A 14281-nucleotide genomic window follows, 5' to 3' on the forward strand; every position below is an offset into this window, starting at 1 on the left:
TTAAAAAATGTGCGCCTTCGACAATAGCAAATCTCGTCTGTGATTTAAAACAGATTGATTACCTACTTTTGACTAAACTCAAAATCAAAATTACAGCAGCCCGTCTTTTGAGTTAACGAGTCACATGTTCCTGTGAGAAAACTGGACTGTCCAGCACTCCTTGCGCAGAGTGCAAAGAATAAAAAAGGCTGCATTTGTATAGCACCTTTGACATCCTCAAGATGTCCCAAAGCGCTTCACAACCAATGAATGACTTTTGAGGTGCAGTGACTGGTTGTGTGGGCAACCGCACAGACAAGTGTCACACTGCATAATCCCACAAACAGCAATGCGATCACTTGCCAGATAATCGGTTTATCTTCTGAAGGGATGAATATTGGTTACAACACTGGGAGATCTCCTTGCAACTGAAAAAATGTGCCGTGGAATCTTTTACAATGAACTCAGTATTAGAGAGTGCTTAGCCTTGCAGTTCCCGCCAAAAGATGCAGGAAGAATGTTCCCGATGTTGGGGAGGTCCAGAACCAGGGGTCACAGTCTAAGGATAAGGGCCAAGCCATTTAGGACCAAGATGAGGAGAAACTTCTTCACTCGGAGAGTTGTGAACCTGTGGAATTCTCTACTACAGAAAATTGTTGAGGCCAGTTCGTTAGATATATTCAAAAGGGACCATGTACAGTCGACACCTCAGGTCACTAGAGAAATACCACCAACGATGTCTCCACAAGATCCTGCAAATGCCCTGGGAGGACAGACGCACCAACATTAGCGTCCTCGTCCAGGCCAACATCGCCAGCATTGAAGCACTGACCATACTTGATCAGCTCCGTTGGGCAGGCCACATAGTTCGCATGCCAGACACGAGACTCCCAAAGCAAGCGTTCTACTCGGAACTCGCCCACAGCAAACGAGCCAAAGGCGGGCAGAGGAAACATTACAAGGACACCCTCAAAGCTTCCCTGATAAAGTGCAACATCCCCACTGACAACTGGGAGTCCATGGCCATAGACCGCCCTAAGTGAAGGAAGTGCATCCGGGAGGGCGCTGAGCTCCTCGAGTATCGTCGCCGAGAGCATGCAGAAATCAAGCGCAGGCAGCGGAAGGAGCATGCGGCAAACCAGGCTCCCCGCCCACCCTTTCCTTCAACGACTATCTGTCTCACCTGTGACAGAGACTGTGGTTCTCGGATTGGACTGTACAGCCACCTAAGAACTCATGCTAAGCGTGGAAGCAAGTCTTCCTCGATTCCGAGGGACTGCCTATGATGAGATGTGGCCCTTACGGCTAAAGGGTATGGAGAGAAAGCAGGAATGGGGTACTGAAGTGCATGATCAGTCATGAACATATTGAATGGTGGTGCAGGCTCGAAGGGCTGAATGGCCTGCTCCTGCACCTATTTTCTATGTTTCTAAAAGATGGCATGTCAGTCAATGCAGCACTCCCTCAGTTAGTGCCAGCCTTGATTATGTGCTCAAGTCCTGGACCAGGACTAGAACCTACAACTGTCCAATTCCAAAGTGAGAGTGCTACCACCGAATCAAGCCGACACCAAGCTAGAGTCGCCAACATAGCCAGCACCGTGCCAACTACTTTTGTAGAAGTTATGACAAATATCGCAAAGTTTACTCAACTATTACTTCATTTAGATTACAAATCTTCTCCCCCTTTTCCCGTACAAGGTGTACAGTGCAGCAGACAGCATGAGGGTGATCTGTCAATGCCATGCCATGACTGGAGACAGAAGCAGCAGCATTTACATCAGATTAACAGATCAGCAACAACATAATTATTGAATGAAGTGAAAAATATTTGAAAAAGGGGTATTGGATAAATAGATGCTCTCCACTGAAACTTTACCAAGGGGGTTGTTTAGTGAATTTTATGCGACTAGAAAAAAAAACGTTAAAATTCCTGAAAATATTTAACAAGGGTTATATATTAGTTTCAATACAATCAATAATTTTGAATTGGTATTACACTGGACTTACCAGTAATGACATGACGAACTTATGTAGATATATAATCTGAATACAACCAACTCGTAATGTCACCTTGCCATCCACCTTTGACATATCAGCATAGTTCTCACCGTCGATAGCATTCGGATACAGGGTTATATTAAAGCTGAACACTTCATTACCAACAATGGAGACAGCCTAGAAGAGTAGGAGGGACAACCGTTAATTGCATCGAAACCTCAAGCAAACTTTCCGAAGTTGTCTTTCAATCTGAGCCTCCAGGATGGCCAGAGTAGTCACCATTGCTGCAGTGTAGAAAGAGGCAGAGCCCATAGCCTGTATATCTTACATAGAATTACATAGACATTACAATATAGGAAGAGTCTGTTCATTCCAGCAGGTCCCTGCTGCTGTTTATCTGTCACAAGAGCACCAATCCAAATTCCAAGTCTCAGATCCCTATTCCCAAATCCCTTCATCCACCAAACTAACCTATTCTTAAATATCGACGGTCACTGCTTCAACCATGACCTCTGACAGTGCATCCACAGCCTCTCAATCCTCTGTACAAATCCTGCTTCTTAACCTCTTGCATTTAGTCTTATATCTACATCCCCTTGTTCTGGACCCCTCAACCACTGGAAGTAGTTTGTTGCTATCTACCGTGTCCTGTTCCTTCATAATTCAGCCCGATCAGATCGCCCCATAGTCTCTTCTGCTTCATCAAAAATGGCCCCTCAGGTGTTGGATGCCAAGGCTGCGAACAGTCTGGTTTAGCCCGAGACTGTGGCTAGGGTGGGAGATGTAATCGATGTCTAGGGAACGGCGTTCGAGTTCATCCCATCTGGACTCATCTTTTGTTTCCTAACTTGTGCCATTACCATCTCATTTTTGCCCATCATCCCTTTTGTCTCTCTAATCTCTCCTGCCTCCCACCCTCACAGACCTTCCCTTTTGTTCTTTCCTCCCTTCCCTCTTTCAGTGCCCCGGCACTTCTTTAAGAATCTCGAACTTTTCCAACTCTGACGAAGGGCCACAGACCCGAAACATTAACTCTGTTTCTCTCCACAGCTGCTGCCTGACCTGAAGCACTGACCACACTTGACCAGCTCCGTTGGGCGGGCCACATCGTCCGCATGCCCGACATGAGATTCCAAAAGCAAGTGCTCTACTTGGAACTCCTACACGGCAAGCGAGCCCCAGGTGGGCAGAGGGAACATTTCAAGGACACCCTCAAATCCTCCCTGATAAAATGCAACATCCCCACCGACATCTGGGAGTACCTGGCGCAAGACCGCCCCAAGTGGAGGAAGTTCATCCGGGAGGGCACTGAGCATCTCGAGTCTCGTCGCCGAGAGCATGCAGAAAACATGCACAGGCAGCGGAAGGAGCGTGCGGTAAACCAGACTCCCCACCCACCCTTTCCTTCAATCATTGTCTGCCCCACCTGTGACAGTGACTGTAATTCCTGCATTGTACTGTACAGTCACCTGGGAACTCACTTTTAGGGCCCAAATTTGGCAAGTACAGATTTCTGGTGCACTCACCAGAGGTGCGCCGCTTTTGTAGAACTCCAAGGATGCCGAAAATCTCCGGGCCGAGTTTGGTTGCCCCCGAGCCTCTCCTCCATGGTAACGTAGCGGTGGCAACTGGATTCGGGGGCAGAGTCAGTTCCCGGTGCTGAAAACAGTGCCAGGACCTCTGCACATGCGCACTAGAGTGTGCGCGCATGCGCAGTAGCTCCTCGCCCTCAGAATCTGAGAGTGTGTGTGATGCAGGCTGTGTGGGAGGGGCCGACGCTCACCGTCCCCGCGCTGAAGACTACAAGAGACAGGTTTGGTGGAGGGAAAGAGTTTTGATCCTGGGAGGGGGGGGGAATCCATTGTGGATCTCTTCCTTCCCTCCCTCCTCCCCATCCCCCCCCACCCCCGTTAAGATGCCGCGTTCACCACCCACCGCGTTGAGCCTTCTCCCTCCCCTCTCTGCCCCCCATCAAGATGTTGTGTTCACCACCCCCCCCACCCCCCCAATTCAGATGCCGCGTTCTCCCGCACCTATCCCAGGCTGAAGGGACTCCCGCACAGCCAGCCGCTCTCGAGTTTAGTTGAAGATCGGATTTACTTCAATTCTTTATTTTTTATTGAATACTTATTACTTTTTGTGCTTTAAATGTAGTTACTTGCACCGATTCCTTAACTTTAGGTAAGTTTTTTCTGTGCGGCCAGAAGTGGCAACATACGCTGGCCTGAGTTAGTTTGGAGCAATTATTTGCTGGCCAAACTCGCTTAAATGGCCAAAACAGACGTAAGTGGCTGGGAACGCCCCCTTTTGAAAAAAAAACTAAAAAAAAAACCTAACTAACTCACTTACACTGGCGCAAATTAAATGGCCAGAATTGCAACTAAAAAGATAATCCAGAAAAATCATGTTGCTCAAAAAAAAACGGAGCAACTTCTGGGGAAATTTGTGCCCAATGAGTGGAAGCACTCGATTTCAAGGGACTGCCCATGATGATCAGAATCCAGCATTTTCTGTTTTTATTTCAGATTCCAGCATCCGCAATATTTTGCGTTTGTATTCGAGTTCATCCTATTCACTCCCAATGGTCAGTGGGAGCTACTAATTCTGGTGCAAATAATCTCATGTAGCAACATTCTGCATTACTTTGGAGGCAGTTTGCAAATATATTCCTATGTTATTGGAATCATACAAATTATGAAAACCATTGAAGGAATGTGGTTTGGGTGCATGTTTGGCATTGACTATTGAACACAGATTCCATAATGATTCAATGCAGAGAAAAGAGAATGTGTCACTTTATCCCAAAACTAGGAAGCCTGGTGGTGTGTTTATTTAATCAGGAAGGGGAGCTGTTTACAGACAATCCTATAATGCTGAGCTCCGTTCAGAACTCATTCCATAACAAAGCACCTCATGCAGTTTACAGCAGGAGTTAGACAACAGCTCGGCTTGGGCTCTGTTGCAGGCAACATTCATGCCACGCAAGTGCAAGACAAGGACCATCTCCAAGAAAGGCCCAACCACCTTCCCTGATCTTCATAGGCACCACTAGCACAGAGACCCCCCCCCCACCACTTCCTCCAGCAGTCACCACTCACCAGAAGCTTAACTGGACCAGCCAGATCAACAATGTGGCTACAAAAGCGGGTTAAAGGCCGTGTATTGAGAGATAATTCACACATCTCAATCTCTCTCCACCGTTGACAAAGCTCGACTCTGGAGCGTGGTGGAATTAACATAATTTGACTGGGTGGGTGCAGCTACAACAAACTCAAGAAGCTCACGCCATCCAGGACAGTGCAGTTCATTTGATTAGCGCACTTGCGACAGGACTCGATGTTTCCTTCTCCACCACCAGCGCACTACGGCTGCAAGATGTACTAACTGCAAGATGCACTGCAGAGACCCGACAGCACCTCCCAGCCCCCACAACCTCTACCACAAAAGACATGTCACACATTATCCTGATTTCAACATGCATCGCTGCTCTTTCAGCCTCTGTACCATCAGTACAAGGAATCGAACAGCTCAAGAAGGCGACGGAACTCCCGTTTCTCAGAGCATTTTAGGATGGGCAATAAAAGCAGCCTTCCCAGTGACACATATATCTGTTTCCTTATCGAGACTGCAATTGCTGACACACAAAAAGGCGAGAAAGAGCCAGATTTAACAGTGGAAACAGAGAATGGATGCACAGTTGCCGGTCTCCAAAGTTAACAAGTGCCTTACTGTGCGCTGTATTACACCATATACTTAATGCAGCATGAACTTCACCGCTCACTCTGTACAAGGTCAAACATAACCTGCTCATATTGTATGAGTTAGAAACTTTCTTAACGAGTGTTAGTGTACATGGTAAGGCTTCTTTCTGCATGCAGTGTGCGCGACATTAAATACTGTACTACAGTAAGTGCTGTTTTTCCCTTGTCGAACAAATAGAATGTGATAATGTAGTTAGTTTCGTGGTGCATAGATAATCTTTATACCATTTCGTGCTGTACAGCACCCTTGCACATGAATTCAGATACTAACCCAAAGCAATTCTATCAGTACAGCTAACAAATTACCTTTTTATGTAGAGTCTTTGAGTCAACATCTGTAACGACAACATCCCGGAGTCTGGCAAAAACATCTGTCTGCTTTGACTGTACTGAAACTGATGCATCCAAACCTGTATAGTTATATAAATCATTCAATAATTACTACAGGCACATATTCATTTGGTTAAGTGAGGTTAATAATGGAGGTGCAAATACACTGTTTGGCCACACCTTTCATAGAAACATAGAAACATAGAAAATAGGTGCAGGAGTAGGCCATTCGGCCCTTCTAGCCTGCACCGCCATTCAATGAGTTCATGGCTGAACATTCAACTTCAGTACCCCATTCCTGCTTTCTCGCCATACCCCTTGATCCCCTTAGTAGTAAGGACCTCATCTAACTCCTTTTTGAATATATTTAGTGAATTGGCCTCAACAACTTTCTGTGGTAGAGAATTCCACAGGTTCACCACTCTCTGGGTGAAGAAGTTCCTCCGCATCTCGGTCCTAAATGGCTTACCCCTTATCCTTAGACTGTGACTTCTGGTTCTGGACTTCCCCAACATTGGGAACATTCTTCCTGCATCTAACCTGTCTAACCCCGTCAGAATTTTAAATGTTTCTATGAGGTCTCCTCTCATTCTTCTGAACTCCAGTGAATACAAGCCCAGTTGATCCAGTCTTTCTTGATAGGTCAGTCCCGCCATCCCGGGAATCAGTCTGATGAACCTTCACTGCACTCCCTCAATAGCAAGAATGTCCTTCCTCAGGTTAGGAGACCAAAACTGTACACAATACTCCAGGTGTGGCCTCACCAAGGCCCTGTACAACTGTAGCAACACCTCCCTGCCCCTGTACTCAAATCCCCTCGCTATGAAGGCCAACGTGCCATTTGCTTTCTTAACTGCCTGCTGTACCTGCAGGCCAACCTTCAATGACTGATGTACCATGACACCCAGGTCTCTTTGCACCTCCCCTTTTCCTAATCTGTCACCATTCAGATAATAGTCTGTCTCTCTGTTTTTACCACCAAAGTGGATAACCTCACATTTATCCACATTATACTTCATCTGCCATGCATTTGCCCACTCACCTAACCTATCCAAGTCACTATGCAGCCTCACAGCATCCTCCTCGCAGCTCACACTGCCACCCAACTTAGTGTCATCCGCAAATTTGGAGATACTACATTTAATCCCCTCATCTAAATCATTAATGTACAGTGTAAACAGCTGGGGCCCCAGCACAGAACCTTGCGGTACCCCACTAGTCACTGCCTGCCATTCTGAAAAGTACCCATTTACTCCTACTCTTTGCTTCCTGTCTGACAACCAGTTCTCAATCCATGTCAGTACACTACCCCCAATCCCATGTGCTCTAACTTTGCACATCAATCTCTTGTGTGGGACCTTGTCGAACACCTTCTGAAAGTCCAAATATACCACATCAACTGGTTCTCCCTTATCCACTCTACTGGAAACATCCTCAAAAAATTCCAGAAGATTTGTCAAGCATGATTTCCCTTTCACAAATCCATGCTGACTTGGACCTATCATGTCACCTCTTTCCAAATGCACTGCTATGACATCCTTAATAATTGATTCCATCATTTTACCAACTACCGATGTCAGGCTGACCGGTCTATAATTCCCTGTTTTCTCTCTCCCTCCTTTTTTAAAAAGTGGGGTTACATTGGCTACCCTCCACTCCATAGGAACTGATCCAGAGTCAATGGAATGTTGGAAAATGACTGTAAACGCATCCACTATTTCCAAGGCCACCTCCTTAAGTACTCTGGGATGCAGTCCATCAGGCCCTGGGGATTTATCGGCCTTCAATCCCATCAATTTCCCCAACACAATTTCCCGGCTAATAAGGATTTCCCTCAGTTCCTCCTCCTTACTAGACCCCCCGACCCCTTTTATAACCGGAAGGTTGTTCGTGTCCTCCTGAGCGAATACCGAACCAAAGTAATTGTTCAATTGGTCCGCCATTTCTTTGTTCCCCGCTATGACTTCCCCTGATTCTGACTGCAGGGGACCTACGTTTGTCTTTACGAACCTTTTTCTCTTTACATATCTATAGAAACTTTTGCAATCCGTCTTAATGTTCCCTGCAAGCTTCTTCTCATACTCCATTTTCCCTGCCCTAATCAAACCCTTTGTCCTCCTCTGCTGAGTTCTAAATTTCTCCCAGTCCCCAGGTTCGCTGCTATTTCTGGCCAATTTGTATGCCACTTCCTTGGCTTTAATACTATCCCTGGTTTCCCTTGATAGCCACGGTTGAGCCACCTTCACTTTTTTATTTTTATGCCAGACAGGAATGTACAATTGTTGTAGTTCATCCATGCGGTCTCTAAATGTCTGCCATTGCCCATCCACAGTCAACCCCTTAAGTATCATTCGCCAATCCATCCCAGCCAATTCACGCCTCATACCTTCAAAGTTAGCCTTCTTTAAGTTCTGGACCATGGTCTCTGAATTAACTGTTTCATTCTCCATCCCAATGCAGAATTCCACCATATTATGGTCACTCTTCCCCAAGGGGCCTCGCACAACGAGATTGCTAATTAATCCTCTCTCATTACATAACACCCAGTCTAAGATGGCCTCCCCCCTAGTTGGTTCCTCGACATATTGGTCTAAAAAACCATCCCTTATGCACTCCAGAAAATCCTCCTCCACCGTACTTATGGTACATTTCAAAACTTGCACCAACACCACAACCTAAACTTGCACTACCACCACACCTCAACACAGTATAGTATCAAAGTATACAGCATGTGAAGAACTTGTATTTATATAGCACCTTAACACCTCTATCAGGATGTCCCAAAGCACATCCCATTACTTTTCCCAGTGCCAACACAGTTATGTGGGTAAATGTGACAGCCAATTTTGCTCACAGGGAAAGCGGCATTATTTTGCCATTTCACAAGCAGGTAAAACAATGGGCATGAAACCCCGTTCTCGCTGGATCCATACAGAGTGTGCACGGACCCGGCGAGGCCTGGCAAAAGCCCGTTTTCGGTATGCAGTGCGCATACGCTGAAAACCGGCTTGTCCGATCTGTCAATGTTTGGCTTGACAAATCTTCCGCATCCCCGCAGCAAGGACATTTGTGCGGGTGAGATTGGGCTATTTGCCCACCTCTTGCCCAGCGAATGTCTTTGAAACCTTTATGCCTGGTAAAAAAGCAGGCGCATTGCCTACTTTTACTTGCGTAAGAGTTTTAAAACACACAAAAATTAAATTTAAACACCCATTTTAAGAGTTAAAAACCCTGTCCATTAAGGTAAGTTTATTTTAAACCCTATTAAAACACATTTTTTTTTTAATCCAAAAAATATATATTTTTTCTAAAACATTTAATAACTAATTTCAATTTGTTTTAAATATGTGAGGTGTTTTTATTTATTATGTTGTGTTTGGGGTTATTCTCATTGATAATAATGGGAACTCACAAAATCGGAGTTTAAATTACTATCAATGAGAATACTGCACTGTGATTGGTTGTCCAGGCCCATGTGACTCCAGCTTGTGTGTTAATACCTGGAAGACAGGGACATGCTGCGATGCGGGGAAAAGAAGGCCTCCGACCGGAATCGAAGGCGTCTCCGGGACCATCAGGTATTTTCGCAAAAAATCTTTGGGTCGGAGGCGTTCGTCCGACGGAAGTCTCCTGACTGGAATTTCAGGGCCAATAAATTCTCTGGTTGTCAATTATGTATATTTTTAGCTCGTTTATACTTCATTTATTTAAAAAGTTTTTCAATTTTGGATTGGGGTGTTGTCTACACATGTTCCCGGACACCTGCACTGGCTTTTCTAACAATAGGAAAGGAAAGTTTGCCACAGAAGGGATTTCTTACCAATCTATATTCCTCAACAGTTGAGGAAACTATATCTTTCTGAATTTTTATTGTAGCAAAAATATATATTTGTTAAGTCACCAGAGCTATTAAACTGCCCTTTAATTCCACAATGTGAACAGTAAGAAGTGTGACTGGCACAGTCACTTCCATACTCCAGGCAGGGAAGACATTTCCATCTCTGTCAAGGTGGATAAGACCATATTATGCATCCTTTGTATACACCATAGAACGATTACACTTATTTAAAACTAATGTTTCCCATATTACAACAGTGACTACATTCCAAAAAGTACTTAATGGCTGTAAAGCGCTGAGGTGTCCAGTGATCGTGAAAGGTGCTATATGTATCCAAGATTTTCTTTCTTTCTTTAAATCAATTGCATCTCCTACTGAAAGTTTAATAAATTCTGCCAAGTGCTCCCCCATAAAAAGGAAGATTTTGGGGTAGGCACTGACTTTTCAACTCTGCATCCTGGATCAATCCTGCTTAGATTGACAGGATGAAAGGGTCCTTTGTAAAATAAACCTAAGCAGATTCAAATTGGTTTCAAATGGATCTCGTCTGGTCCCACAACTGATTATCGCCCTCAATTCAGCACCAATAGGCAATCTCACGCAGACATGCTAACACGATGACTCGTTGAGCATTAAAAATATATACCACAATGGTGCAGGAGTGGGTACTCTGGACACTGGGGCTGAGGCACATTGTTGGGCCAGATTTAGTCAAGATCCAACTGTGCTATACCTGATCTGGGACTTCTTATTGAGGGCACTGGGTCTCTGAAACAGAAAGAGTTCTACTTCCTAGCGCATAAAAATTAAATTTAAACACACAGTTAAAAAAGCCTGTCCATTAAGGCAAGTTTATTTTAAACCCTATGAAAACATTTTTTTTTAAATATATATTTTTTTCGAAACCATTAACTTTAATTTCAATTAATTTTAAATATGTGAGGTGCTTTTTAAAAATGTATTATGGTGTGTCACCTTAAGATGTGTATAGATTTTTTTTAAATCAGATTTTAATCTTCAAATTTTACTGAATATTTAATATGTACATAAAAATCAGGCCTGAAAGTTATGTGCATTACGATTCCTCATTCTCCCAATATTTGTGTCTGCCACAAAGTTCAGAAGGCTTGGCTTCTTTCTAAATCCAGGCCACTACTTATTCAGTAATTATTATAAAGATACCCCTCATTACAGTCTCGATATATTTTACCCAGTGCTGGTTTAAGTCTCATGGCTTGTCGTTATCTGGGTCTTACTTCTCCCTCTTTTTAGGTACAGGCACTACCTTTTCCAGCTTCCCATAGTGCTGAGCTTCTTCAGTACTCAATGAGCCATTCATTACTCTAGCCAGTGCCTTCTAGTTCAGGGGATTAATTCATCTACAATCCTTCTAACTCATCAAATACAAATTGTCTTTAACATTTTCTAATACTCTTTCAGCAGCTCCCTTCCTGCTCCGGTTGGCTTATAGACTGTCGATCTTACTGATCTCCACTTAATTTCTCTATCTATTTTAAGCTTATACTTATTACCAGGCACAAGACTCCCAAAGCAAGCGCTCTACTCGGAACTCCTACATGGCAAGTTTAAAATGCAACATGCACGGACACCTGGGAGTCCCTGACCAAAGACCGCCCTAAGTGGAAGAAGTGAATCTGGGAGGGCGCTGAGCACCTCGAGTAACCAAGCGCAGGCAGAGAAGGAGCGTGCGGCAAACCAGTCCCACCCACCCTTTCCTTCAACCACTGTCTGTCCTACCTGTAACAGAGACTGTAATTCCTGTATTGGACTGTTCACTCACCCAAGAACTCATTTTTAGAGTGGAAGCAAGTCTTCCTCGATTCAAGGAACTGCCTATGATGATGATACTTATTACCCTTTATTATATACTTGTTTTGTACAATTCTTGTAGTTTTATAAGTTTTCCATTTTTCCTTGAATAATTTATCTCAGCAGTGCTCTCACATCATTCGTTTAGCTTTCCCATCACCAAATTGCAGTTTACTGTCTTGAAACCACAGACCTCTATCCCAACCCTTGCGAACGCCAATGGCTCAATGTCAAATGTGATCATATCATGGTCATTCTCCCGAGTGATCCCAAATAACGGAGGCCATCCTGGTTGTTTGCAAGACTAAGTTGAACTGTGAATTCCCCAGTGGGTTCACCAACGCATTGCGCATATATAAAGACGACCTTACCAACCACAACCCACTCTTCATGCCTCTATCAGTATCTTAATCCACTGTTGCCCCGAGCTGCTTTTTCATGCTGGTGCCTGCACTTAGTGTTTTTTGAACCAATCCTAGTCTTCACTTCTACAATTCTTTCCTTCTCCACAAGTGGTCCCATCGGAACTCCACCGCTGCGATGACTATTCTAGATTTTAAAGTACACACAACTCATTTCCAGCTTTCTTCACTTCCATTTTCCCTCCCACTTACTAAAAATTGTATTTCAACGACTGAAGCATTAATACCCGTTAACTAGCTTTAAGCAAGTTAAACTAAAACTTGTTCATCAATTATTCTAATCCTGGATTTCATTTAGCCAACCGTTGTAGTGTAATCTGGTTGTCAATTTGAACAAAAGGAAATTCTGCTTCTCAACCTGGTCTTCCACATTCACACACAACCTGGCTCAAGACCTACGTGTGTTTTGCTGTATGTGGGGCTGTCAAAGCTGGACAAGTCCGGCAGGGTTTTGTGAGTATGGTCTGCTGAGGAAGATTCTCAAGGATAGCTGACTCAATGGCACAGGTGGTTATGCACCATACAAACCCAGGTTTGATCCATAGATTCTGCTGATGTTGCATTGATCTGACACAGTGATGGTTGGGCACTACAAGTAGACTCAATGGGGGTACCCCACTGCGGATCTCCACCAGCAACCCTGGCATCAAATGCCTGTTCAGGAAATGATGGAAGAGGAAGAACCCGCTAGATAGGCACAGTAAGGAGAAGATGTGGTTAGACAAGTGGAGTAAAATAGAGGACAGAAAACTCAGAAAATCTGTCCAAGGCACTTCTCAGACAGTATGGTCACAAAGATCATATGTGAAAGTCATGGTACAAGAAAGGAGAAGGGGAATAACGGTAAGAATATTTGGCAATGTGATACTTGGAAAGTTCTTTCAGCTGTCGGGACAAGGCAACCAGGACATGGTAAAAATTGGGGACATTGAGGAGAGGCAGATAAGCTGGTAGAAGGAGCAGGAAGACTTGTGGGAACAACCAACGGCTAGAGAAAGGTACTAAAAATATCTTACTGAAGGAAAATATGTTATGGGCTGTTACCAGTCTTTGGCAAAAGGAAGGAGATCCTGAGCAGAATTTTGGCCATGAAAGGGATTGGCAGGTGATGCCAATCGAAAGGCTTTGGACTTCGATCATTTCAGTCATTTAATTTTTTTTAATCTATTCTATTCACCAGATCGCTCTCAATAGTGAAAGCACTGGTATTTTCAAAATAAGGTCCAAACAGCTTAGACATTCCAGCACACATTGAATGAGGAACAAGGAAATTAATCAGAATGACTAAACTTATTTTTAGAACAAAAGTGGATCATTAAGAATATAAGAAATATGAGCAGGATGAGGCCACTTGGCCCCTCGAGCCTGCTCCGCCATTCAATAAGACCATGGCTGATCTGATCCACTTCCCTGCCCACTCCCCATAACCCTTAACTCCCTTATCACTCAAAAATCTGTCCATCTCCACCCTAAATATATTCAATGACCCAGCCTCCACAGTTCTCTGGGGCAGAGAATTCCACAGATTTACAACCCTCAGATAAGAAATTTCTCCTCATCTCAGTTTTAAATGGGTGGCCCCTTATTCTAAGGCTACGTCCCCTAGTTTTAGTTTCCCCTATGAGTGGAAATATCCTCTCTGCATCCACCTTGTCGAGCCCCCTCATTATCTTATGTTTCAATAAGATCACCTCTCATTCTTCTGAACTCCAATGATTATAGGCCCAACTTACTTAACCTATCTTCATAAGTCAACCCTCTCATCTCTGGAATCAACCTAGTGAACCTTCCCTGGACAGTCTCCAATGCGAGAGGCCTACAAAAGGCCGCGAGAGGCAGCGGGAGTTCGTGGTCGCTGAGGCGTGAGTCCGGGGTCGGCGAGAGGCCTACAAAAGGCCGCGAGAGGCAGCGGGAGTTCGTGGTCGCTGAGGCGCGAGTCCGGGGTCAGCGAGAGGCCTACAAAAGGCAGCGAGAGGCAGCGGGAGTTCGTGGTCGCTGAGGCGCGAGTCCGGGGTCGGCGAGAGGCCTACAAAAGGCCGCGAGAGGCAGCGGGAGTTCGTGGTCGCTGAGGCGCGAGTCCGGGGTCGGCGAGAGGCCTACAAAAGGCCGCAAGAGACAGCG

General features: G+C 44.8%; 1 protein-coding gene across 2 annotated transcripts in view; it reads right to left on the minus strand.

Moving 5' to 3' along the window:
• Window positions 1-14281, minus strand: part of vps13c (vacuolar protein sorting 13 homolog C) — a 385292-nt gene that overhangs the window by 188191 nt on the left and 182820 nt on the right. For both annotated transcript variants that reach the window (XM_070865206.1, XM_070865205.1), the window contains 2 exons: window positions 6047-6150; window positions 1989-2156 (listed from right to left, as the gene is read on the minus strand). In XM_070865206.1, coding sequence (XP_070721307.1) covers window positions 1989-2156; window positions 6047-6150 — 272 coding nt within the window. The remainder of the gene's footprint in view (window positions 1-1988; window positions 2157-6046; window positions 6151-14281) is intronic.

Source organism: Pristiophorus japonicus, chromosome 21 (genome assembly GCF_044704955.1).
Source record: "Pristiophorus japonicus isolate sPriJap1 chromosome 21, sPriJap1.hap1, whole genome shotgun sequence".
Taxonomy (NCBI): domain Eukaryota; kingdom Metazoa; phylum Chordata; class Chondrichthyes; family Pristiophoridae; genus Pristiophorus; species Pristiophorus japonicus.